The sequence below is a fragment of the Phalangium opilio genome, unplaced genomic scaffold (genome assembly GCF_054372755.1).
Source record: "Phalangium opilio isolate 3A_F unplaced genomic scaffold, DU_Popi_V2 ptg000013l_1, whole genome shotgun sequence".
Lineage (NCBI taxonomy): Eukaryota > Metazoa > Arthropoda > Arachnida > Opiliones > Phalangiidae > Phalangium > Phalangium opilio.
The window spans coordinates 12,004,137-12,030,854 of NW_028324148.1; the positions used below are offsets into that span (position 1 = coordinate 12,004,137).

General features: G+C 34.5%; 3 protein-coding genes across 3 annotated transcripts; 1 reads left to right on the plus strand and 2 right to left on the minus strand.

Annotated features, from left to right (window-relative positions):
* Positions 1-710: 710 nt before the first annotated feature.
* Positions 711-3,852, plus strand: LOC149709152 (transmembrane protein 163-like). The gene is made up of 9 exons (XM_089864559.1): positions 711-730; positions 802-840; positions 911-949; positions 1,746-1,907; positions 2,502-2,637; positions 2,703-2,799; positions 3,207-3,318; positions 3,383-3,524; positions 3,599-3,852. The coding sequence occupies exons 4-9, from the start codon at positions 1,841-1,843 to the stop codon at positions 3,651-3,653; spliced, it is 609 nt and encodes a 202-aa protein (XP_089720685.1). The 5' UTR covers positions 711-730; positions 802-840; positions 911-949; positions 1,746-1,840; the 3' UTR covers positions 3,654-3,852.
* A 4,315-nt stretch (positions 3,853-8,167) lies between these two features.
* On the minus strand, positions 8,168-9,478 carry LOC149709153 (ABC transporter G family member 20-like). Its single transcript, XM_089863924.1, has 3 exons — positions 9,142-9,478; positions 8,582-8,668; positions 8,168-8,388 (listed from the first exon to the last, which is right to left on the minus strand). The coding sequence occupies exons 1-3, from the start codon at positions 9,476-9,478 to the stop codon at positions 8,177-8,179; spliced, it is 636 nt and encodes a 211-aa protein (XP_089720050.1). The 3' UTR covers positions 8,168-8,176.
* A 478-nt stretch (positions 9,479-9,956) lies between these two features.
* LOC149709154 (ABC transporter G family member 23-like) lies at positions 9,957-15,531 on the minus strand. The gene is made up of 6 exons (XM_089863925.1): positions 15,419-15,531; positions 12,015-12,180; positions 11,319-11,473; positions 11,060-11,261; positions 10,507-10,653; positions 9,957-10,346 (listed from the first exon to the last, which is right to left on the minus strand). Exons 1-6 carry the CDS (start codon positions 15,529-15,531, stop codon positions 9,957-9,959), a joined length of 1,173 nt encoding a protein of 390 aa, XP_089720051.1.
* Between the last annotated feature and the right edge of the window lie 11,187 nt (positions 15,532-26,718).

Consider the following 26,718-nt stretch of genomic DNA (forward strand, 5'->3'; position numbering starts at 1 on the left):
CAGTAAGAGTTGTGAAGTGATTTACACCATAAGCAGCTTGAGCTTAAGTGAAAAAGGTGAGACGTATTTTTGTCTTTTACTTGGTTTATAAAATCAATTATTTCGGCACTGTCGTAAGAAAGCATAGACTAAGAAATATATTATGACTTGTCACTAGTACAAAGCCCGTTGCGGGTAACACAACGGGCGCTAACATATAGATAAGAAAAATGTGTTAGGACTAATGAATTTTGAAGTTTGAAATTCCCACGCTTAAGCAATTGACAGAGTTATGTCACGTGATTAGTAAATACAGTCGGTCGTAATGAAGAGAAAAAATATGTGGGAATACAAACAAGTTATGGTTTTTTAATTAAACCTACCATTCATCTTGCAAGTTGCTAAAGTGAGCTTAAAAATTTAATATATTTTTATGAAATTTAGGCAAGAAATTGAGTTTTACTTTTTTTATCACTCCGTTTATGTCTACTAATTGTTCCAACTACATTTTTTTACCTAAAATTTAAACTGTAATTTTTAAGAATGTTCTCACAATTTTAATACTAATCATTTCATTTGACTCGCGAGTGCAAGCGCAAGCGCGTACGTTTAAAGGCTGGTTTAATTCATTTACATAATCGGAATTAATTTAAACTTTTATACTCTCCGTGAAATTAAAATAAATCTAGTAATTTAAATATTAAAATGTCTGCCGAACGTTTTTCATCCAGTTTACTAAATCAAGAACCAGGTATTGATATCTTAGTTAATATTAATTAATTTTAAAAATAAATCGATTAAATCTAAATTTTAAAATGGCAGCCGAACGATTTTCATCGAGCTTACTAAATCAAGAATCAGGTAGTGACGTCTTCACTTTAAAAATAATTAAATTTTAAAACATTTAATAATTTAAATTTCAAAATGGCAGTCGAACGTTGTTCATCGAATTCAGTAAGACAAGATCGAGGTATTGATACATTTATTTTATAATAATTTATATTACCCAAGTTAAGTTTCTCTTTATTTACTTAATTAGTTACTCTTTTAACTTAGTCATTATTCATATCACTAGATTAAACGACCTATATTATTAACTTTGAAGTGCATTTTCCGAAAGAAATTGCAACGTTTTGTTTCGTAACCGAATCTTACATTTTACGGTTGAGATAGAGTAATTAGGCGCGGTAATCGGTACGATCGACCTCGGCAGACAGTCTACCGGCAGGTTATCGTAGTCTTCGCGGTAGAACCAAATTTTACATTTCCAGTAAATACTTTTAACGACATATGTTTAAATGATGCATCAGCTCATAGTCAAAGGACATGAAATATTGTGCACATGCAGCCCATATGAGTGCTTTTAAACATTTTTCACAACATCGCTTGATTAGAAATTCCGTAAATTAGTGGGTTCAACTCAATTTCATAACTGCATGCGCCATTTTTATTGAAACATAAAAAACTTTGTATGGTTCCGCGTATTTTCTTAGGCTGCAGTCTTTGCTTCTGAGCAAAACTGCAAGCTTGATAAAATTGCGAGAAAAATATAGTGTACAGGAGCTTTTTAACACTTAAAGTGTTACAAACGATTAATTAGGCCTAATTTCATCGTAATAGAGCCCATAAAATATTTTGCTATGTCAAATCTGCCTTATTTGACTATAGTCCTGTTGCGACTTAAGGTGGTTTACAATTTAGTTAAGGTTTATATAATAATGAATGCATTTAGTGGTAGTTTACTAATTGTTAATTGTGAATTCCAGATCCAGAAACAATCGCATTGGTTTCTTCACAAAATCATCGCAATGCGTCGGTAGCGGTTCAAGATGAGTCATGTGAAAGGCCTAAATGGATTAATATGACCATCGTCATATCCAGCATACTGTCTATAGCTCTTAACTTAATTATGGCAATAGCGGCCTTTGGTAAGTACAGTGTTTTGTACCAATACTCGATGTTAACAATAGATAGGACTTGAAATTAGGGGTGATGTTAACAAAAGCGAGAGATATTATGGTTTTAAAATTTTTGGAGTTTAAGGATTCAGCGAACTTGGGAATTGTTAATGCTAATGGGAAACGCTTCTAGGAAGATTTACATGAACGTGTCCCTTTTTCAACGATAATTATTTGCTCTTCCGTCAAGCCAGAGCTGTCTGTATTATAGTTTTAGTTTCGTGCCACGGGTAGTCAGAATATAGACTCACTTTGTGACGAAGTATCTTAGTAACTTTAAATTCTAACGGGAAATGTTTCGAAAAAGTCGTACATAAGCTCACGGTTTCCAAAGATACTAAGTATTGGGCCAAGAGTTAGTCCCTTGCCAAGGGGGTTAGAGTATAGACAAACTTGGGACGCTAGAACTCTGGATTGGTAAATGGTTCGAGGAAGTCTTAGGTTAAAGATACTTCCCAAATTTGGGCCTAGTTCATACAGAACTCTACATATTTAGGGTTAAGTTCTAATTGTCTGAAAAGACTAGTTGGTGCATTTCAAAATTCTTACTGTTTTCTCGCGTAGCTATTGGTGCCATGAGAGACAGTGCAGCAACGTATGCTTTCGCCGTGGATTGTACTCTAGATTCCATATCGTCGGGTATTCTTCTTTGGAGATTCTTGGGCAAGGAAGATTTCGAATCAATGAAGAAAGAACGCAAGTAAGCGGAGCTTGGGTTTCTTTTTTACTACAAGTTCAAAAACTATATTTTCCTTGTTATTTTAGAGCTTGTCTTATCCTCGGAGCCATATTTTCATTGGCAGCCGTCTGTCTCACAATCAAAGCCGGTATTGATATTGTACAACGTGACCATCCTGTAACAGTAAGTATGGTCAAGGGGAAACGGAAATAATAGGAAGTGAAGTACTTGGCAACATGTTCCCTGTCGCTTTTTTTCTCTCACCTCTAATCAATCGCGGTTCTTCTAAGCCTTACCATGGGTCCTCTGCAAGGATAATCAGGAAAGTAATTGAGGTTTGTATAGGTGGTGACAGAGGTTGTATTAGAGGCCAGTCACCACCTGAGGAATCGGGGTAGTCAACACCTACAGGGTAGGATCGCCGATAGTTCCGTTATTTTCATCCTGAAGTTTGACTTAATGGAGCGCAGAAAACTCTAAATTTTTCTAAGCCTTTGTCTTCATTAAATGTGCTGTTTTCCGAAGTTATTTTTGCTGAAGGGAACTTGTCCCAGATATGCATTTTTAACACAAAATATATTTTATTTCAGTTTCAAGCTTTATGTGTACTCGCTATTATTGGCTCAATATTGTGTTTCGTCATGGCAATCGCAAAATTTTACCTGGCAAGAAAGGTCAATAGCTCATCTCTCCAACTAGATGGTGAGTTGAAAATACGTAGAATTAGACTTTTCACGCTGGTCTATTAATGTATTAATTTTTTCAGCTGTCAATTCTGTGATTAGCGGCCTGTTAGCGATCATTATAATTGTCAGTGACAAAATCTATCAATATAACAACGCAGTATGGTTTATAGAGCCAATGATGAGTATTATTTTGTTAGCGGTCCTTTTTGTCTACGGGTTGAAGTAAGTTAAAAACCTGTAGTTTATGTAGCATTTCTTGAAATTAGTAAAGGTGTTTAATCATTATTTTTGTTTAGGGTTATCTACGATAACAGGAAAAAGCCGCGTTGTGACTCGTACCAGCCTATTTGAAGACACGAGATTTGTGAGTGCGAAGGATGAACTTGTTTAACGCGATTTGAATTCTTTGAATATCGGCATTATATGCGTTAGAATTATCTAGCGTTTTTAAAGCCGCTCTACGGCGTTTTATGTTAATTTAGTTTGTATGAAGAATAGTTTATTTTTTAATTTATTCATTTGTGGAATAAACTATCTAATCACTACCGAATTATTCAGTCTTTCAATTTTCTAACATTTTATTTTTTTCCATGAGTTTTTCGCAGTATTGTTTCACACAACTGAAAAATTGTTAGAGCAGTTGATATTCAGAATTGAATAATTTTTTAACTATCATTTTCACGGGTTTTCTACAAGTGATGTTTTTATTGATCTATGAAATGAAACAAAGAAACAATCAAATTCATTACATTTTCAGCAAATCCTTTTGGAAGGTTGCTTAAGTTTATAATAAAGATGTTGAAATTCAGATTTATGTTGATTTCGGCAACTCAAGTCCATTGATTCCGGAACTCACTCGTGCAATTTTATGTATTAATCAAATAATTCCGATTAAAAGAAATTATTTTAAATGAGAGATTGATATTTCAGCGAAATTAAGTCCAAAGATCGTTAATTTTGAAGTAGAAGTGAATCACTACTTCGATTTTTGAGACAACTTCATGTACAAGATCCTAAGCTACTTTTGCTCGTTCCATGGATTTTGTAGCGAGAAAGTGATCATGTTTGTACTGCTTTTTTCTTCTCTCCCGTAATCCATCAATAATTCCGGAGAAATTGAAGCAGCCAATAAAAACGCCTTTAATATACTACAGTTGCGTTCCTGCACAAGCAAGTGTTTTTTTTTAAATAATAATTGGTTTATGTGGGAGTGAGAATGTTCTGTGCATTTTGCTGGCTACATTGGCCAATTGAATGTGCTGTGCATTTTGCTGGCTACATTGGCCAATTGAATGTGCTGTGCATTTTGCTGGCTACATTGGCCAATTGAATGTGCTGTGCATTTTGCTGGCTTCATTGGCCAATTGAATGCCAATATTTTTAGACAGGAACCGTTTTTAATCTATTGAAAGTCTGTGCACTATTATTCAAAAGCTATTATCAAGGAAACTGTAGGTATTCATTCAAAACTAAATAAAATTGAACTGAACTCTCTTTAAGTTACGTAGCCGTTATTTTTCCACGGAATAATTTTATTGAAATACTTTTTAATTTAAAATCACCCTTAAAATCAAAGAAATTAGTCGAAAAAAATTATTCAGTTCCGTTAGATCTAAAAAATATTTGTCCTAAAAATTTGACCTATTTTTCATGACATCACTCTTTTTTCTCTCCCCCCAATTTTGACGCTTAGTCTTGATTCAGCTTTCACGAAGGTAACAATACCGTTTTTAGTGTCGTTTATTAATGTTGTTAGATTACGTTTATTAGTGTTTGAAGAATGATTTTAATAAACTTAACCCAATTTAGTTTTGTAATTGATGGAATAGAAATTCCCGATGCTTTATATAGTAAAATTTCAACGTGAAACTAAAAGTTCAATCGAGAATGATAGCGGTTATTTATTAGGTATTTAGGGTTAACGTTTAGCGATAGCCAGGCGTAATGGCGGCCCTTCTTTCCCGATTTATATTGTCTACTAAATTTTAATTCAATTAGGTCGAAAAAATTTCTATTTATATCGTTGTTTTTAAACTTAATTTAAAATTACGGTAGGTTTTATCGTTTTTAAATTTATTTTAAATTAATAAAAAAATTCGATCCATTTTTAATAGTTTTATAATTAATTTCTTTGTTTTAATTTAAAATTAATTGCGGCTGTTTTCGTTGTTTTAACTTAAAATTTCGATTGTTTTAAAACTAATTTAAATTTAAAACATTTTTGAAGGGCAGACGAAAAGCGGTACACAGCTACGAGATGCCGTTATTGTCCAGGGCTCCAGTGCATGTAGATGACATCTTTTACATGGACACCTCAAACGGTAATACGTTTTTTGTCCTGAGTTTTCTTCGGAAATCTTTAGGCAGGTTTCCCAGAGGTTTATGAAATGCCTATAAACACCTGTTTTTTAAGACCGGTGGTAAATCTCTTTTTCGTAGTCCTTTTCACTTTTTGAAAGATTTATCAAACATTTACACGAGTTTTCAAATTCCGATATGAAATGTCAAATACTAACCTTTTATTGGGAAACCTGCCGTAAGAATTATTGTTGGCGTTTGCTAAAGTGACAGTACAGTGAAATCACAATACAGTATTTATACAAAACGGTAATTGCCAAGTAGGTAAGACATATTGTATGTCCTCTTGTGGTGGCTCCTAATTTTTGGCTTCGGTCAGTTAGGGTCATTCATAAAATGCCTCAGGTGGCGGCTATAATTGGAATCTGAATTTTTTTTATGTTCCAAATAAGTGTTAAATTCGTGTGTGCCAATGATATAGTTCGACAATATCATGAGATACACTTATGTTCTCCTTACTGATCGACTGCAAGACTCCCTTATATGAGTAAGAATTTATATTTCGGAATCATTTACGAATTACAGATCAATGTGAGGTTTAAGAATATGTTTAGCGAATTTAAGATTATGTTAGTATTTTAAAACCAATTACGAATTTATTTAACAATTAAAAGTGATATTTTTTTTCTATATATGAGTTTTGTTATAGAAATAATGAGAAGTTGTACAATATATTTTTATATCAAATCTATTTAGTTCAATATATATTGTACTAAACATATTTTTTATTTACATGAATGAAAATTTATTGTACCAAGTCATTCCTATTTTTGATCTCAACGCTGGTTTCTTCCATGGAAGTAATTTACAGTTGCTACTTCTTTTAAAATAATTAGCAGTATAACTTATTGGTTGCCCTATTTACCTATGATTTCACGAATGTTTAATTTTTCCAAATGAGTCGGATACTACTTATTTTGTAACATAAAGAATATTTACCATTTCGAAAATTACATACAGAGAAACCAACACACAGGGGGGAGGACGTCTTTGGCCCCCTCGTGCCAAGAAGCAATGCTGATTGGAGCCAGAGTTCATTAAACAAGGTGATTCTTGGCGAGAGGCAGAATGCCCCAATGGCAGCTTCGCCCTTTTATGCTGGTTTCTTTGTAATCACCGAAATGGTACATTGATCACAATATTTGAATAATTGTATAAATGTGAAATTTGAAGCACATGGGTGCTATTTATAAATTTGCTAAATTATTTGAAATCCTTTAGCATATTATGTTTTATGTACCATCTGGGATCTTTGGACTTGAATTAATATTTAATAATTGTTCCAGATGAAGACTGAAGACTGAAGACTGAGACGAATACGAGATGGCCAGTTCATGGATGACGTCATTAGATCAACGGTGTTCTTCGTAGAGCTTCAATAATTTTGGTAACGTCACGTGGTCGCAGTGAGTTTTAGTTTTTATAATTTTTTAAAGAGTTAAACCATGAGATTATGCTTTAAGTAAAATAGTCTCTTTAATTAAACGAGTTAATGCAATTTGAAGTTAAATATTCTGTTGACTGCTGGGTATTGAATATTTTGAGGGGAACTTGAATGATCCAACACATATTTGAAAATTTGAGAATCATTGTTGGGACTTTTAGGTATCGTTTAGTGTAAATTGTTTCAAGTTTTAAACACCATGAAACCTGCATTGCTTTTATTTAGTGATGTAGAATATTACATGCCATATTTGCAAACATGAATTAATATTTTTAGAATTTATTAGTTCCATTTAAAACACATATGATATAAGATTGTTATTGAAGTAGCAGATGAACTAACCAGTTAGAATCTATGAAGCAAATTTAATGACATTTCCTTAGATTACCAGCGCCAGAGCTAGAGCTTAAAATAAACGATGTTTGTCATCGAGCACTAACAAGTCGGGATTAACGAAATAGTCGCCATTTCAAAGACGATAATAGATATAGGCGCGAATCGTCTCGCGGAATATTGTCCAAATGAGTCATTTTTCTTAAGTTAAAAAATGCTTTATGCTAGTACTTACAATGGTGTCAAGGCGTCCTCGCCTGGTCCCTGGAAAGAGTTATAATTTACTATGGCCAGACTAAATCGCTATTTTCACCATGATGACTTAACGCGTTTCGCGTGGCTGTAAACATTTTTAAGGTTGACTAAAGACTAACATGAGTGTTTTTATTGTATTTTTATTTTTCTTAAATAACGTAAAAATATTTTATTTATCGTTTCCGTAATTCGTTGACTCTCGAAGCCTGAGTGGTCTAGCTTCCCGAGGTGAGAGTTGGGAACTTGGTTGATGCTTTTATCAACATAAAATTCTCTAATATTTTATTTAAATGTTGCAGATCATATTTTTATAATACACAAGACTTAAAATCGTCCGTAATAGTTATGTAGTTTAAATAAGTCGGTTTCCACTCTAAAATGTCACTTTTTCGGAAACTACAATGGCCAGATGTGAAGGGCTATCAAGCCAACTACATAATTTTATGAAATAAATCTGTCCTTGGCTAATATATACAATTTGAATTTATTTCTTCAATCGAAGAATAATTATTGCAAATCCTAGAAAAATTGCGAGCCAGGTAAAGGCGGAAACGAAACCCATTTGTACAGTCCGATGAGAGAATCCACTGCCTTTACTCATAATTGTCTTTATAGCTTCGGCCGACATGGTTAGTGGCAAGTAGTAGGAAATACCCCTCAGTGGCTGTGGAATACCTTCAATTGGCCAGATAATTCCTTTAGAAAGGAATAAATAACCAAACTCGTTAATTTAAAGAATACACCATAGTTCTAAAGCAAAGTAATCAGTATGACACCTACAAGCTCTGTCAAATAAATTTGTCGACGAAAAAATACTTTACTTGGACACTGACCTTCCTTGATTGAGTGTCATACTTATTGGTAGGTTACATAAGCTATCAGTACTTACCACTGGTTAAAAGATTGGCAAACATGATACCAATCGCTAGATACAACGCTGCAACGTCATCCTCAAACATTGTAGAGATAAACAATCCTGAAAATGAAAAAAAAATTCATTTATTTTAAGAGCTTTACTATTAACTGAGAGCTCGTGCTTTCAGATTTTAATAGACTAATCTGCAGCAAGAAGCGATATCTAGTTTACTAGGGAGAAGATAAATAAATTCGCCACATTTCTAGCTTTATCTCCAGTCCAAGCGTAGGTCCGGAGTTAATCCCCGCCTCCAAATTACAACCAGCATCTCGTTGGTTCTTGAAAAATAACGTATTTTCCGACTGAGGAGGGTCGAAATAGCCCGGCCTCCTTTTACGTCCCCCCTTGTATTTTGAAAGGGGGACTGGGGCTATGGCGCGCGAATACTTAGGCATCTTATCACTTCTCCCTAGTAAACTAAATATCGCTTCTTGTCTGCAGTATGTATGAAGAACTGGCAATGTACTTGAAGCACAGCTACATATTCCGCATATCAAAAGGAAATAAATTTCGAAATTTATCAGTTTTCTTACCGAATGATAAACCAACGAGTCCTTGGGATATCGTGACTAATCCCACCGTAAATATGGATCCGTGAAGAGGTAACAGAAAAACGTAATACGCGAGGCTTAGTACAATAACGGCTTGAAAAATCACGATGGTGATATCCGTAATGAAATGAGAGCATAACAAATCGGTTTGCGTCACTCCGCAAGTCCATAATTTCTCTTCCGTTCCAACTTTCTTTTCTTTTATTAGTTTTAAGATACTAACGGCTACGGCCATGTAGTGAGATATTATGATTATTACTCCAGGCAGTAGAAACTCGGCGAAATCGCCATCGTATGTTCCGTATAGTGTGTCGTCCATCTTGAAAGTCAAAATAATGTCATGAGAGATCTGTGATTAGAGAAACATTAGACTAAAATTACGTCTAAAGGCCATCGAGCTATCATGGGTGTCTTCTTGAGATCGATTAAAATTCCCCTGAAGAATTTTTGGAATGCTTGTAGAAGATGGCGGAATAGCCTTTGGTATATTTGTTTGTCTACAATTTTTTTAAATGTATTTAAAATTATGAGAAATTGGTGTCCGTTGTCGTACCTGCACGTGTGTCAACACTTACTTGAAAGATCGAAGTAGAGTGATATGGAACTACATTGTACGGTTTCATTTTCAGCATCCAGTCCATCGATAATTCGTTGCTCAAAACATTCCGTGAAGTTTTCTCCCATGTGCACAAGTAAAAATGTATGCCCCAGTTCCACTGATCTGTATCCTGAATCGAAGTCGTATTTTCTCTGAAATAGCAAATTATGATATGTTGAATGTCAGATTATTTTGTGAATCAATCATTTCGAATGAATACGCAAGAATTTTCTCGAACCTCTTGAACAATTACTCTATCAATGGCATTGATGAATTGCTGACCCCATTTATTGGGACCTTCGTCGTTTGCTATGGCTGTAGGCAGATCAAAGAGATCGTTGGTGACGCAAATACAATAAAGAACTATTTGAACTAGTGGCACTGATATTTGAAAACTCAACAAGGCTCTATGACGTCTCATTAAAGTTATGTTGCGACGGCAGAGAGCTCGGCATCGATCGGAAAAATTTGGTATGTGAAACACCGGTTTCATTGAGGGTCGTCGAAAGTAATTGTCTGCCGCAATTGCTTCATCCGTACTCGTTAATTCCCTACTAGATCCTGAACCATCGTCGTTTTCATTTTTGGTCTGTCAAAATTAAAATTGCTTCATTAGCAAAGTTAATAGGACGCTTTAGATCTAATTTTTCGTTGGTCTGAATGAAATAGTATGTGTGATCAGCAAGTTGTAACATTTTCGTTTGTCTGGGTGGGTTTGCGCTATGTTCGATTACGTTTCGAATACTTACGTTTACATCAAATAGTTCTCTAGTTTTGTTAGAATCCATGTAGCACAGCCTGGTAAAACATGACTCCAAATTGTAATCTTTGAAGTAAGACATGACTACCATAGGAGTGGTTTCTGCCAAAATACGCCCCTTCCTCATTGCAGCCATCTTAAATAGGTAGAAGAGTTTCAGAACTTTAGCTAACCCGTAAAACATTGAAAGTCTATGTCATAGGGAGATATTGTGCAAGGAAGACTCCATAAGAGGAAGTTACTTTTTCCCTCATGTGCAAAAAGGTAGAACGCCAGAGCATCGTTGTTAAATAATACTTGTCTCTAGCAATTCTACCCCCTCCACAGAGTCTCCCTCCGTGCCGGATTATCCACTACGCGCCGTAGGCACTTGCCTAGGGGCCCCGGAGCTCAGGGGCGCAATGATTAACCTTAAGCTCTCAGCTGTCACATTGCAGTGAGCTCCCGAACGCCTAGTGCCTAGGGGCCCCCAAGGGTGTTGATCCGGCACTGGTTTCCCTGATTGCACGAAACAGTACGTAACGTTTTCGTAGTAAACTAACCATATGTGCGTCCCTTGCTTCTTCAATATAATGCGTCGTTATAATAATAGTTGTGTTATACTTGACTGTCAGCTCAACTAAATACGCCCATATTTTTTTTCTGAGTAACGGATCGAGCCCAACCGTTGGTTCGTCCAAAATTAACAATGGCGGGTGATGGAGTAGGGCAGTAGCCAATGAAACTCTTCTTTGTTGACCTCCACTAAAATTATTATAAAAGTTATAGCTAAAGCTTTCGATTTGATTTGGCGATAAATACCTTAAATTATCGATGATGGAACTTTTCACTGGAATCTCCAGCAATTTGCATAATTTTTCTATTTTTTCTGGAAGCAAGGCGCTGTTAATGCCATTAAGTCTCCCGTAAAGTAACAAAGTTTCTTTTGTAGTTAATACTCCATTTAGCGAAAGATCCTGTTAAAACATCACGTTCATAAGCATTTAATTGCCAGAAGACTTAGTAACATAATATCAATAAATATAATAAGATTGTTCAAAGTATAAAAAATTATTGTCGACAATGAACTTATTTGTCATTGGCAAATTATCAAAACAGTATGATTTGAAATGTTTGATTCTGGAGTGACAGAGAATCTAGCGCTGACACGAGGCCCTTCCCACGCATGAACGTAAATTTTACCCATAGTACCCTGATTCTTGGTTGGACATTAGCTTGGACAAGAACTACTATTTATACGTGGCTAAGCTAAAACTTCTCACGTGAGGTAATTGCTCTCGATGATGGCAAATTCCGAAAATCATGCTGGTATTTTGAAACCGCCACGGATGGCCCCAACTGTGCCACTCAAGAATCAAACCTTCGTTAAGAAATTCAATATTACGGCAATGGGAACTGTCATAATTTATCGTTTTAACTTATGATATGCATTTAACTGTATAACAGGTTAAGGGTGCATGAACTGAATGCGTATCAGTTGAGAAATTAAAAACATACTTGTGGCATGAAACCTATTCCTGGTCCAGGAACATATGAACCTTCAGAGGCAGGCTTCCTGCCAAAAACCGTAACATCACCCTGGTCTGGTTTTAGCTTTATACTGCCTGTAACTGTCCTTAACAAGGTTGTTTTACCGCAGCCGCTAGGTCCTAACAATGCATATCTGTAAAAAAGTTCTTAAGTATTAAATGAAGTTAAAAAATTATATCGCTCTTTCCGATTTCCAACAAAATAACAAGTTTTTTGGACTTGTTTTACAGATAAGTTTTTCTTTAGACTGACGAGTTTTCGTGACTTCTTTACGGTAACAGTTATTCTAGATATCTTTCCTTGACAAACTACCAAATTAATCCTTTTTTCCGACCATTTTTGGAAAATAGGGAGAGTTAAGGACCAAATACCAATTTTAGGGTAGATCAAGGACCTTGCAAGAAAATAGAGAATTTTAGGGACCTGGTGGGTGCTCAGCTTAATGATTATCAGTTATTTCCCAATTTGCTTTTAATTATAACAAAAGTAGGATGAGACTAGAAGTAAAGAGCTCTATAGCATTGGTAATGGATCCTGGCACTAGTGAACAAATTTGAGGATTTTATGCCGCTTCAATGGCACCTACACTAGAGAGACAAAAATTGATCGAGTTCCAAAAAAATTTCCTATCCCCTTCCCCTCATCCTAAAGCCGCGGAACACGGACGCGGCTCCTTGAATCTAGTTTGGCCGTCTACCACCGCGACCGTCTCACGTTTTGGAGTGAAAATTCAGAAACCGCTACCAGAGGGCCAACCGTTGGTGTCTTATCAAGAATATTCACTTTCGCCAAGTGAAGAATTTGGTTACCTCAATACTTCTAGTCCCTTTTCCTACTTCTGATTATAATAATTAAAACACGAGTATGTCTATTGTAACACTCTGACATGGTTTTCATTGCGAAACATGATTTCGAAAACGTGTCCTCTCAAGAAACCTTGGCCAAAATGTTTATATAGAAGACCTCTTACAAATTTCCTTAATAAAATACTGGTTTACTTGTTTAATTTATTATTTTATTTAATAGTAAAAGTCGGATTTAAATTACAATCGTACGACTGAACGAACTTCATCGGATATTGGCAATAACATATTCACGTAGCTAAGAATATAGTAACATTGATTTAGTCTTTGCATTCTTAATGGCGAACATTCGTCTGACAATTTTTGTTTTAATGTAAAGAGCTTATGCACGTCTTCATATTAATATAAAATTTTGTGCACAGAAATGTTTTTTATCAAAAACAAGCTAAGCTACTCGTTGTTAACCGGATCTTTTAATGAACTTGAAACTGGACAGAATTTTCTCTCTATGTAGATACTAAACACTTGATAGTATTTGGCCCAACAGTGTGATGTTTTTAGAAACTAAGTTTTTTACATTAACATATGTTTAATTAAGATGTAGAATTGAACGACCCTAAAATGCTCAATGGCTAAGGGTTTGCGAATCCAACCTTATGGATCTCAAGCACACCAATACTAAAAACCATCCCTATACTGATATCCATGCTTTTTGTTGAAATTCAGGAACCAATTGTGGCTGTTCATAAAGAATAAACATAGCTACAAACAAACCAATCACTTTCTGAGATGTAAAATAAAATAATTCACTTCAAAATTTTAATTTTATCTCTTACAGAATGGTTTTATAACCCTAGTCTCAATATTCTTAGTAACGTGAATGAGTTTTTGATATTACCATAAATTTTAAATAATTACTTTAGAAATAGGGTGAATTCCCTAGGGAGTAAAGTAGTAATTATGAAAAAGCTGTTCTGGCAAAAGTAATGTGCTGATGTAAATTCAAATGAATATAAAAATCATTAAATATCTCCTTATTTCAATTATTTTGAAAAACTTTGTTTTATCCATTAAGAAAAAGGCGACTATAGTATGGCTTTTAATGATAACTTAATAGCTAGGTTATTTTGTTACAAATATTGTAATCAGTGTTCATTTAAAAAAATCGGTCAAATAAGCTAATAAATTTTAACTATTCCATTTATTACTTGCTGAGGAATTATCACACAGGAGGGGACGGCCATCTTAGGTTATTTTCCCGTCGAAGCGTTTGGGAAACACTACTCTATAATATATCATCATTAAATATGAAGTCTTCATTCTGATAATAACGTTTTCGAATCTTGCAATACGTAAAGGGCACGTAGAAATGTTAACACCTTCAAAGTACCTCGGTTTGTTGGAATAAACTTTCATATGAAATCAAATATATTTGGTACAAGAATCAGTAGCGAAGCACGGCGATTTTTGCTTGTACTTAAGATATGAAGCTCTTTTATAGCTTAGACGTTTAAAACACTATAAATTGGAAACGCCGTTGGAATATTGAGTTAACTTATATCATGATTATAAAATCCATACACGTTCCATAATTTAACCACATACACAATTCTGTAATTGCCTTAATCAATAAGTAACGTAATAGAAAGAAGCATGATACTAATTAGCCATAATGCTTAATTTCTTCACGAAGTTTTTTCACGTGATAGGTGTTTCTGTGAAAACAGTAAAACGTTTCATGCAACTGAAAATCTTGTTACTTGTTGGTGTTTGTATTTATTAGCTCTGGCTAATCAGGGGTAGTTTCTAAGAATATTTTAACAGATATCAAGATAGTTGCAGGAAATAATTTAATCTTAAACGCATTTAATTGAGTGGCATACTTCTCATTGTTATGTTACTTATAAATGATCCAATAAACACATTTTTTCCGGCCCCTAAGGCTTTAAAAAACTTTTGTGAAAAGAGTATTTTTTATAAGAAATGAAAAAATGGAAAGAAATATATAACTCGTAGATTGCAATGGTAAGATCAGATTAATGTCTTTGGATTATGAACAAAAGATGTCTTGTAACGTATCAACGTGAAAATAAATTATTTTGGTGTGATTTATTACAATACGTGTATGGGATTTAAAAATAAAACGGATTCGAATTTGGCCAAAAAAGTGAAGAAAACTTGCAAAAATTTAATGTATCTATTTACCGTGATAATAAGTTTCAGAAGGCCGTTGCAAACGGAGATAATAAGATCTCTGATTTCAAAACTTGATTGTTAACTCTAGAAATTATAGCAACTTTCATAATATCAACTTTTAAAACTCTACTGCACTAAGGGATCGCTTACAGTTACCGTTTAAATTTTATGAAGCATTAAATCATGGATGATCAAGTTCGAAGTCTATTAACGCGTTAAAAATTGAAAATCAAGATAGATAAGAATGTAATCAAATATCTGTCGCGTATTCGGCTAATTTACTAAAACTTATTGAAAACCACGATAATAATTCAATCATATTAGTTAATACACAATCTTAACAAACCAACGATAACTGAAAATGATTCTTACATGACGCCAGCGGGAACGGTAATGCTGACATTATCCAAAATCTTTGCCTTATCAACATCACCCTTGTACATATAAGACACATTACGAAGTTTCACAACATCGATGTTATCCATTGCTCTTTAGATCAACAAAGACAATACGTTATTGAAGCGCAAAACAACAAGTAAACCAAGATTATCGTTCATGAGTCAAGACGAGAATTCGGTCTAACTCTCTCTTTCTCTTTCGCTAACTATCAATGTGCATTATTTGTTTCGTTCCCAACCACTAGAAAGAACTTCGCAAGGTAAATAACTGGTTCGGCTGTCAACCTTGAATTCTCGTTTTTCAAAGGATTCTTAACGTATTCGGTTTATTACTTTAAAGACCGAGATACAACGAAAAGGCTAACATCGCCATGAACTATGAGCGACCGTACCGATGTCAGAGTTCAAATTGTTTAATTGTGAAGAATTCTAGAACCGAACCGTGCAAGATCGGTTCTAGGGGAACTGAAATGGAACAGTAACCCTTCTCTTATTATTGGATCACCAGTTTTTCACGACCGTACCTGGCACCGCTTCCAGAATCATATTTTGATGAAATAAATAATAAGGGACGTTCTGATGTTTATCTTCATTTTAGCTGAGAAATCATCAAAATTTTGATAGAGAGAAAACTCGAACATCATCGAGGTTGGCTATTAATAGTTGCTTGGTGTTTTTAGTTTGCATACAACCCTGATCCTTGGATCTCGGCCTTAAAACATGAAGAGAGATACTTAACATCGTAGTAGAAATGTTTTCAGTTTCTATTCACTTTTGCTCATTTGCCTATAAGGATATTTTCTCCAGAAGCTATCGTGCCAAGTAATTAAATTCTGCGAGACGTGATTATATTAGTAATTCGAAAGCTATTTCTGTAAATGTTTTGTAGAATATCTATAAGTATATTTCGTTTGCAATGAAATCCTTGGATTATGTTGAAAAATTGGCATCCATAATGTGACACCTTTTGTTTTAACACGTAGTTCTGATAACATGAGTTCACTTCAAAGAATTGAAACGTGCATAAATCTCTTTCAAAGATAAGACATGATAATGACTTATCTGTGTATCTTCACATCAAGCAGAGCGACTTCAAACTTGGTTGGCCCTACACATGCTTAGTTCCGATTACAATTTAATATTTTCATAGTTTCTGACCGGGGCGTTTGAGCTCTGGTCGGGGGCGTTTGAGTATCCATTTGAGTTGTTAAACCCTAGGAAACAATAGCGTGATTGCGTGCATGGCGATTGAAGTTTTTGAATTTTAAATTGAGCTTCCTATCCAACACTTGTAAAACTTTTCAAGGTAGAAATAACAATATTCGATAACAAAGGGATGCGTCAGTAATGGGGTTGTTTATTGAAGTAGAATCAGGAAGAATTTTTGAAACAATTTATGATTTTCTATTTTTATCCTGTTATGGCGACTGCAGGTTATTGAAGCGTATGGATTTAGGGGTCAAGTCAAATGTGACAGTGTCACTAAGGATGTATCTGAACTCTGTGATTCCATGAACTTTAATAAAATTAAAGAGGTTTTAAAAATGTTTGTTTATGTCTTGTCAAAGCCGGGGTTAGAAAATTAAAATCGAGATAAGACATTTGACTAAAAGAAGAAACTGACTTGTAGTGGTAATATTAATTTATAGCAGAAGGGAATAATGAGTGAAGGGTGACACTCTGTAACCTCTTAATACTTTAGTTATGTAACATGATTCTTCCCAGTAGAGCTCGACATTTTCGATCAATTATCCACTTGATTTTATCTTTATCCATACCCGAAAATTATCCACAGAACTTACATGTTAAATCGTATTATAATCCACAAATTTGTTCATAAATATAAGGTTATCCACCAATTTGTTGATAATTGATCGAAAATGCCGAGCTCTACTTCCCAGGGTCGCCATCTTTGTTTGCACACCTGCTCAACAATCTTCAGATGGGTATCGCACCGCGGAGTCAATTCTATGACTGTTTGGTATTTACTAAATCCTCAGCAATCAACCCACAAACCTTGATTGTCTTGACGTGGGACAAAAATCCACAAGCGCATGCACGCGCCTTGAAAAATAGTTAAGCCTTCGCTAATAGAGTAATGATGAGGGAACTATTTACATGGCGTATGTGATTCGGTTTTGTAACCTTCCTCCAAATATAAAATGATGGTGGGAAGAATCGTGGAACAATTACCTTGCTTTGTGGTACACTTCTCTCAAAGAGATGTAATATATACTTCTGCTTATAGTAAAAGCTATTTAGGTCAAATGAAGTAAGAACATCTACCATAAAATATTATTCGTTCATTTTAGAAAGTGTTCGAATCTCCCTAATGAATTTAAGGCTTGTTTATGTTTAAAAACATTCCTCGGTTTAGTGTTTATACTTTATGAAAACAAGATTTTCCTTGGCCGTGAATCATTACAAAAATAATAATTATCTTCTAAACAAAATGTAATTAGGTACATGAATATTCTAAAAAAAAAATAAGTGTTACTATATCTTAGAGCCATTTTTATTATTTTTTTATAACTCGGTCCTTGAATTTTTATTTTAATGTGAATCCAAAATGGAATTTATTTGGGTAAATCTTTTTTGAAAACCTATTACTATTAATGTATGGGATTTCCCATTTAACGAGTCGAAATTAGTCGTTTGAAAAACATTAACTTTATTTGCCTCAAGGTTACCACTGAAAGAAAGGACTTTTCAATTGGAATTTTGAGACAATCGGGAAGAGGTTCCTGATCATGTCGACACCATTTAATAATCTTTACCCCAGATATACGAAAAATCTGCAAATATTAATCGAATTTTTTTTACTGCATTTAAATTCAATGCAACCTTGCTTAACTTTCGGTTATTCATCAAGCTTAAACGTTACTAGTCTAGCACCGGGATAATTACTTCATTTTAATTTTAATTTTAGAATGTTAATTAAAAACATATTTGTCGACTGTTTTCCTGTAACCTTGATAGTCGCAAGATATTAATGAAACAACTGACTAATGTTAAAGTCTTTGTATTAAATGTAATTCATATTTTATGAAATTGTTGCCGAAGGGCAGGAACAAAGTCGGGCTCTAAATCCTGTGATTATTATAATTAGCGAACATAAGTTAGTCCGTCTTGACATATTTGGTTTCCAAACATGCGTATTTCAAATACACTATTTAATTATCATAGCTTTGAATTTTGTGATGACGTATTTTGCACCCCTTGCTTAACGATGCAGTTAATGATCGTCTGGGTACTGCGCTGCAGGCCCCGGATTCGAACTCTGGTCTGGTCTTTAATAATACCATGAATTTATTTATTAACATGAATATATATCTGCATTGACTAGTTGAACTACATATTCAGGGATGGGAGGGGCTTAGTTTGAGTGACGTCAGAGGATTTCTGTCGGTTTGTTTTTAAAGCTAAAGCTCTTGTCACGCGGAAGGCTAATTATGCTTGTAAATTGATCAACTACCGCATTAATTTAACTCCAACAGCAGGGAAAAACCAGCATCATCAATTCTCACGATTTAAAATGTTAGTAGTTTACTTTCAACCGTTACATTAATTTTCATAATGGCCAAGGCTTAGCACTTTACCAACAGTTTTCAGTTTCAGATTAGGAAAAACCATTGCAGGCACTTATTATAATTTCCTTTAAAATATCAATATCACTTTCGGACATCGTGTTGAGATATTTATTCACGTATCGGCGATCATTTTTAATATTCAGTTGACGCACTTTGGTGAACCTAACCGAAAATTGTATCCCTCATACAATTTTGTTAAACTGGTCGTCTGCTGTTCGAACTTCCAGGTGTCTCGATTTTGATTGGCTACCGCGATGACGTTAAACGCGTATGTAATAGAAAGGTCCCTCCCATCCCTGAATAACATGATAGAAAGGCTAATGATACACATATATATTCATGTTAATAAATAAATTCATGATAATACAAGTAACTAGGCTTGTTTTGTCATGCAGCTAAAGACAGCATAGCAACAGACTGAAAGAGAAACTATAACCTTAGTTTTGTTATTATAAATCCGTTGACACTATTAGTCTCTAATCAAGAGGATCGAAATCTTTACCTATAAATACACCCGAAAGTTCTTACTAGCAAACTCTCAGAATGACTTTTCTTTTAAACAAATTTGATATCGAAGAGGAAATCTTGAATAATTATCCCCGCTAGCTCAATATCGCCCTTAACGAAAGTTTCAGAGATAGGCAAACCCGATCTTCGTTACACTACCTGTTGGAATTATCAAACGTCCATAGATAAAAAGAGAAAGTAGGCCTATACTTCACTAGTTGTTACCCGCGGTGTCGCTCGCATGTAATAAGTGCTTACACCAAAATGATATAAAGAATGGGTAGATTTTACTGATGACTAATATTTTTATAGCACCCTAGGAGCGAAGGCACTCGGCATTGCCCGTCAGCCCGTCGGGACATTGTTTATTACTTCTCAATTATTCCATAAAGAAGGGTTTTTAAATTTCAGGCCGCCATTTAAAAAGATGGCAACAAATCGAACCCAAAAGACCATTCAGCCCGTCTAAAGGTTGAAGGAAACCAGTGTACTAAATATTTGCTAATCGGTTGAAACGCGCGGACTCGGTTGCATAGAAAAGATTTTTTACATTTCTGGGCGCCATATTTTAAGATGGTGGCGGTTTGGAAAAATCTTTCTTAGTACGCGCCTACTACTTATGAGTAACGTTACCGCAAATTTTCCGCCTTCTAGGGCAAGCGGTTTTGGGCTGGGTGTCGATTATCACTCAGTCAGTCAGGACTTCGATTGGTTGGTTCGTGTGTTGGTTGAGAGGAGGGTCGTTTGCGTCTCATTTTACATGACCAAATTCTGGGAACGAAGTAGTACTTTTTATTTTAACTATTTACTTTTGCTCTCATTGTATTTAATCACATATTTAAATCAAGAAACTAAGACGACCGCCGTAGGGCTTACTTAATCACCATGGTGATACTATGTGAAGGAATACCATTACCAAAATAAGAGTTTTTTTGTATCCATGCAAATATAGGCAAGGCAAACAGTTTCATTAAACTAAGCAAAGAAAAAAATTAGTCTCTTTAAAATAACCACAAAAATATAATTAAATTGAAAACAAAGTTTAAGACACGTTCTAAAAATTAACCTTCAGTTACAATAACTAATTATAAAGACACCACAAATAGAATCTGCCCGAGGCTATATATATATACTTTGGTTAAATGTAGGAGAGAGAGAGGCAATGAAAATCACCTCCTAATATAATAACTAAACCCTAAAAAAAAATTATTTGCTAAAATCATGAGCTTCTCGCATGCTACATGATACATTAAGATTAATAAAAATGTTTTCTATAGAGACAGGATAAAGGTTAAAGATTTAACCCGTTATATAGAAACGTTAGATTCAAAGGGCAAGTCCAATTTAAAATGCACTTTAAAAAAATAAAACACTTTAAAAATGTAGGTGGTACGTTTTACCAAGAAGCTGTATCTAGTTTACTAGGCAGAAGGTATAAATTCGCCAAATTTCTAGCTTTATTTCCAGTCCAAACGTAGGTCCGGAGTTAATCCCCGCCTCTAAATTACAACCAACATCTCATTTGTTCTTGAAAAATCACGTCAGCACGACGCGAATGACGGAAATTACGTATTGTCCGACCGAGGAGAGGCGAAATAGCCCGGCGGCCTCCTTTTACGTCCCCCTTATATTTTGAAAGGGGGGCTGGGACTATGACGCGCGAGTACTTAGGCAACTTAAACCTTCTCCCTAGTAAACCAGATATCGCTTCTTTGTTTTACTAAGTAAAATTTTTAAACTTTTGAAAAAAATATTGTAGACTTGTTTACAATTTTACGATTTAAAAGAGGCTTGCCCTTTAAATATTGCCCGAAAAACATTTTTTAAATTCTGTCCACGTATTCTTAATTTAGAAATGGAAAATTCTGTGAGATTACAGGTTTCTTATCTAAACTTAAATCTTTTTCGACCTTGAATTTCTAAAATATATGATTTTATTTTATTACAATTTTTTTCTTTTATTTTTGACGAAAGTAATTAATATCTTTGGGGCATTCAGTTAAATTTAAAACTTTTAACTAACTGATACGTGCTTTACATATTGAACAGGGTATTTATATTTATGAAACTTAATCCCAGACTAACTAATAACATTATCCATGGATCTTGTTAACGCTATAGAGGATGCAGGAACTGATTGATTGAAAGCTTTGTTAATAATGCACCAGCAAGCGAAGGGCTAATCACTGTCCATGTCCCTGTACACCGATTACGGATTACAAGTAATCATTTAGCACTAGGGCAGAGTTTTTACCTCTCAAAGTGTCGATGACGTCACGGAGAGGTATTAAACTGGACGCGTCTGTGTGTGTGTCTGTCACTGCGTTCGCAGTTGGCAAATCTAAACAAACGTGTTCGCATAAAGCAATTTTTGGCTTTTACTCCCATTGTTAGGATTAAGAAGTACGAGACGATCGGCTAGGGTTACGAGAAACGTCTAGCCTCCCAATGGCAGTGCTTCCACCAATGGTTCTCGCAATTGAGGGAGGTTGTGAATCAATCGCCTTAAATTAAATTTCCGAAAATTTGTTGAAGAGGCATACGCTTGAATTCAAACGTCAACAATAGCTATGTCGAAAATGATTTTAGGAGTAAAGTTTCTTAAAACGATTTAACTAGAAATCAGGTAAAATAATGACGATTAAAATAATTAATACCAATTATATTTATTTATTTATTTATTTAAGAAAAAACCTCTTAATTGCGTCTCGATTTGGAGAGGTTTATTTTGGTTTCCCAACTTGTTAAAGATTACCCGTAATAGCGTAATTAATTTAGCACACTCAAAGGTACCGCCGTGTACACCGATTACACCGAGAGTCTCTCTCGGCGAGAGACCGGCAACTTCCCAGCAAGATGATCGTTAGGATTATAGAATATCAAGGTAACTCCTTAAATCTTGTAGCAAATTCCAATTGACTGCTCAGGGCGCTCTCAGAGTACTCTGAACAGTGCTTGGTGTTGCACTGGTACACATCGAGATCACTTCTCTTTCGTAGTTACTTATTCCAATTGTCACACGCTCGGCCCAAGTTCTGCTCGGAGCCGATCTGTATTAGAAGACAGATTATCTATTTTAAATTCATGACATACGGAGTTAGTTACTTTTCTAACCATTATTCCAAAAATATACCTAGATACGGCTATCTTCTTTATAAATTATATATTAAAGTATAATGTATATTATTTAAACTAAATTTACTCGGATTCTGGATAAATGTACGTTGCGTGAGACAAGGTTTTTTTTCTTTATTTGTGCGTCATATATTTCCTTCTAAATTTCTATCTCTCCATAGTTATTAAATCGCTATTATTCCCTAAAAATAAAAGAAAATTGAAATAATAATAATAATGTGGCTCAATTCAAGGTTAATACAGGCGTTTTAATTATAATTGCGTACTTGTGGTAAATTCCCATTTTAATCAAACGTATTGTGGTTGTCTGCAAATGAACTTTATAATATACGAAAGGTTAGGGCGTAGTAATACGTTATGTTAATTCTTCATAAGAAGAATGAGTTAATAAATAAGACAAGTAGAAAAAGTGTCGGAGTAAATGTCTTTAACGTGTTTATTATACGAGGAACGCGTGACAACTATCTTTATTGTTAGACTGCAAATTATGATTTTTGTGGAACATTGCCAAGCACTTGGTTTGAGAGCAGTTATAGCGATAAGTATGACATTTTCTATTGCCGTAATCCTAAATTTGATAAGGGCAACTCTAAAATCATACCATAAGTTTATAAGATATGTTACATAAGTTTGTCACTAGTTACAAACTGGAGCTTGTCATAGATTCTCGTAAAGTGACGCTTGGTGAGGCGCTGTCAAAGGCTTATTACCGACTAAGTATGAAGATGGATTACAAAACAGAGTGCAGGACTTCAATTCTCTCTTGTCGTTCTCGAACTAGCACTCAATAAGTCTCTGGCATTACGAAATAGAAGTAGTGTCATGCTTATGGAACATATCTTATAAACTTGGTAATTCCTATTGGCTCTGGCTCAACATGAGTCGTTTCTATGAGTGTCCTGATAAAAAGCCTACTGGTTGGCGAAAGTCATGTTTCACTACTTTATTGTTATACTTATTGATTTCTTTAGTTACGTATGGTTTTTGCGTTGGAGTATGTTGCTGCCGTTTTGTAAATACTTGGCCGACTTTTAAAAATAATAATTGCATTTTTCTTAAAAGATCTCTGTGGTTAACAACAAAATGTTGCATTTCGACCTATTGAAAACGGTTCAAATATTTTTATTGTAAACGCAACTTATATGACTTCATTATGTATTTATTATTATTAATGAATTAATAATAATCTGCTTTTATAAATACTCCTTAATATTAAACCTTTTCATATAAGAGATTTAATGAAAAATATTTACATCTATATGTCACCAAATCTGCATAATTCAATCATTAAGAGTTAATATAAAAAATTTTTGAACAATATCCTTAAAATACGTTATTAAATTTCAGTTTAAAAATATGTTTTTCGTTTGGCAAAAAATCAAAAACTGGCCTTCAATATTTCATTAATCTCAATTATTTATATTAATGTTTTAGATTCAATATTAATCGCCTTACAGGTAGTGAGTAAAACGCGTTTGTACGAAGTAACATAATTGTGGATACAAATTTTTCTTAATAAATATAAAAAACATAAAATCGGTGTCTAAACAGGTAGAATAATAATCTGGTATACTCGTATTAAAATTTATTAAATAACGGTTTTTCGACGTGTCTGAATTTAATAAAAACCTTATTTAAATTTTAAAACTGGCAAAAAGAAAACATCGAAAGTTCTTTGTATTTTGTGGCGAATCTTTTCCTAAAGTACTGTATTCCAATAAATTTAAATATTATTTTTTGGCAAAACGTACAATACATTTACCTTAAATAATTTTTTACAATATTCAGGAAACATCGTGCATTATTCAATACTTTACTATTGTCTTTGAGGTTATTTTATTATTCAAAATATAATTATTTTTAAATTGTTGTCTTCTCGATTTGTTTTCAAAAATTTAGATTCTTAGAAAAAAAATCAACATTAAAACTCGAAATATTTCAAGGACGATTAAAGGAATGAATAAATTTTAAACTAATAGTAGGGGTAAATTGCCCGAGGGGTGAAATGATGTTCGGAACATCTGGAGAGGCTTATTTCGCGTAACGTCATAAAGATAACAAGTTGGGAAAACCAAAATATTACCTCTCCGAGGAGGACTACTTACAAACTTACTTACCCAGATATGGAAATGTTTCTTTTTTTAAGAACAAATACTGAAGTTAAAATTTATGAAATATTAAAGCAGTATACAAAGCATAGCAAATATACTGTAAATCAGACGACATTTTACATCCAATAAGGATATACTTGTACACATTAAAATCATCCGATGGGGGAAAAACGGGAAATGAAGAGCTAAACCTTTGGAGGGATATTACCTTTACGTTTTTGTAAAGGCCGAATTTTCTACTCCTCAACTGTATACCCTCTATGTTCAAAGCCATATTCACAACAGGGTTGCCATGTAAACACTATCCTCTCGTTTCACCTCAACGATTTTCTTAGTTTGTCAACATGACTGTTAACGTTACATAACACCAAAGCTTATTTGTGGATACACACACTGGAAATAAATGCGCACCATAAATAGCATGAAAACACGAAGCTATAATCCGATTACGATCAGACCTTTCACTGGTCTGGGCTGCGTCCAGCAGAGCTCCCCAAAATGACAGCGGATTTTGGAAAACGGTTACCGGTGAGATCTGTCGTCATAGCTTGTTTCCGGTCATCGGTGTTTTAAAAATGACGCTAGCGCAATAAAGCGTGCAAGGTACCAAGGCTTAACAAAAATTGTATGATAACATATTTAAAGAGATAGATAACAACGTCTTTTATAATTAAAATTAGAAAGTAACATGTCTCTTAAAATTCTCGCGTCATCAAATGGTTTCACGCCAATTAAATAGCTATAGTCCCATCAGAATCAGCAAGAGCTATTTGTATTAATTCCTCCATGTTTTTTCGCCAAGCTGAGAACTACGCGTTTTACGTCACGTTTTCCCAAAACCCGACTATTTTCTTTGAAGACCGCGCTGGCTCAGCGCTGAGCACCGTGACGTCAAATTCAAAAGCAAAATCCCGTCCTGTACGACACTGCTAACAGCGCTGAGCTCTGCTGAACGCGGCCCAGATATCCACCATGATTATAAAATCTAAGCCTAATTATTTAACAGTGTATTTAACTTTCGGCTCACTCTGAACCGTTAATGTCTCTGCATTACAGAAACGAAAACCAAACCCAAGCGTTTACTTTTTGGTTCACTAGGCCTATTGAAAAATAAAAGTACATTTGACCAATATCGTTGCGTTCGTTTTGAAATCACTATAGAAAGGATTATGCTATAAACAGATGTAGTATAGCTTAAGTAATATATAAACATCCATTTCAAATAACAATATTAAAAAACATTCTTGGAATATCAAAATGAAACAGAGCTTTAAAGCTACAAAAGTACTAAATGCATCGTAATTACGAAAAAGATTTCCACATATTCACTTTATATTATGAAAAAGTGAATATTAAGGTTCTGTAGGATTTCTTAACACATCAAAACAAAGCGAACTGCTAACTCGGCGCACTAGTGTGAAAACGGACAGACACACACAGACAAAAAAATAGACTGCTTTTTAACTCTTTCCGTTTTAATTTTGAGTTTAGAAACAAGATTATCTTAAATATTAAAATAAATATAATTAATATTAAATATTTTCTTCGTTAGTTGTTCGCCTTATTGAGCGTTACATCGTCTTGATAAAGAACAATTAAACATTCTTGAGAGACTTGACTAATATTGGCGTTTAAAATGAAGCATACGCCGGTTGCTTCACCTTATTCTAATAGGTAGTATATAAGGATTTCGAATCGCAGCTATGGATAAGAACAGCGCAATTGCGTGAACCTTTGGTGGAAGCCCCGCCATTGGGAGGCCGGACGTTTCTCGTAACCCTGGCCGATCGCCGCGTATGTCTTAACCTTAAGGATGATGATGGAGTAGAAGCCAGGTGTGCAGACTGGTGTCCATGTGGGATGGACAAAAACTATGACCAGAAGATGGTGGTGTAGAAGCCAGGTGTACAGACTGGTGTCCATGTGGGATG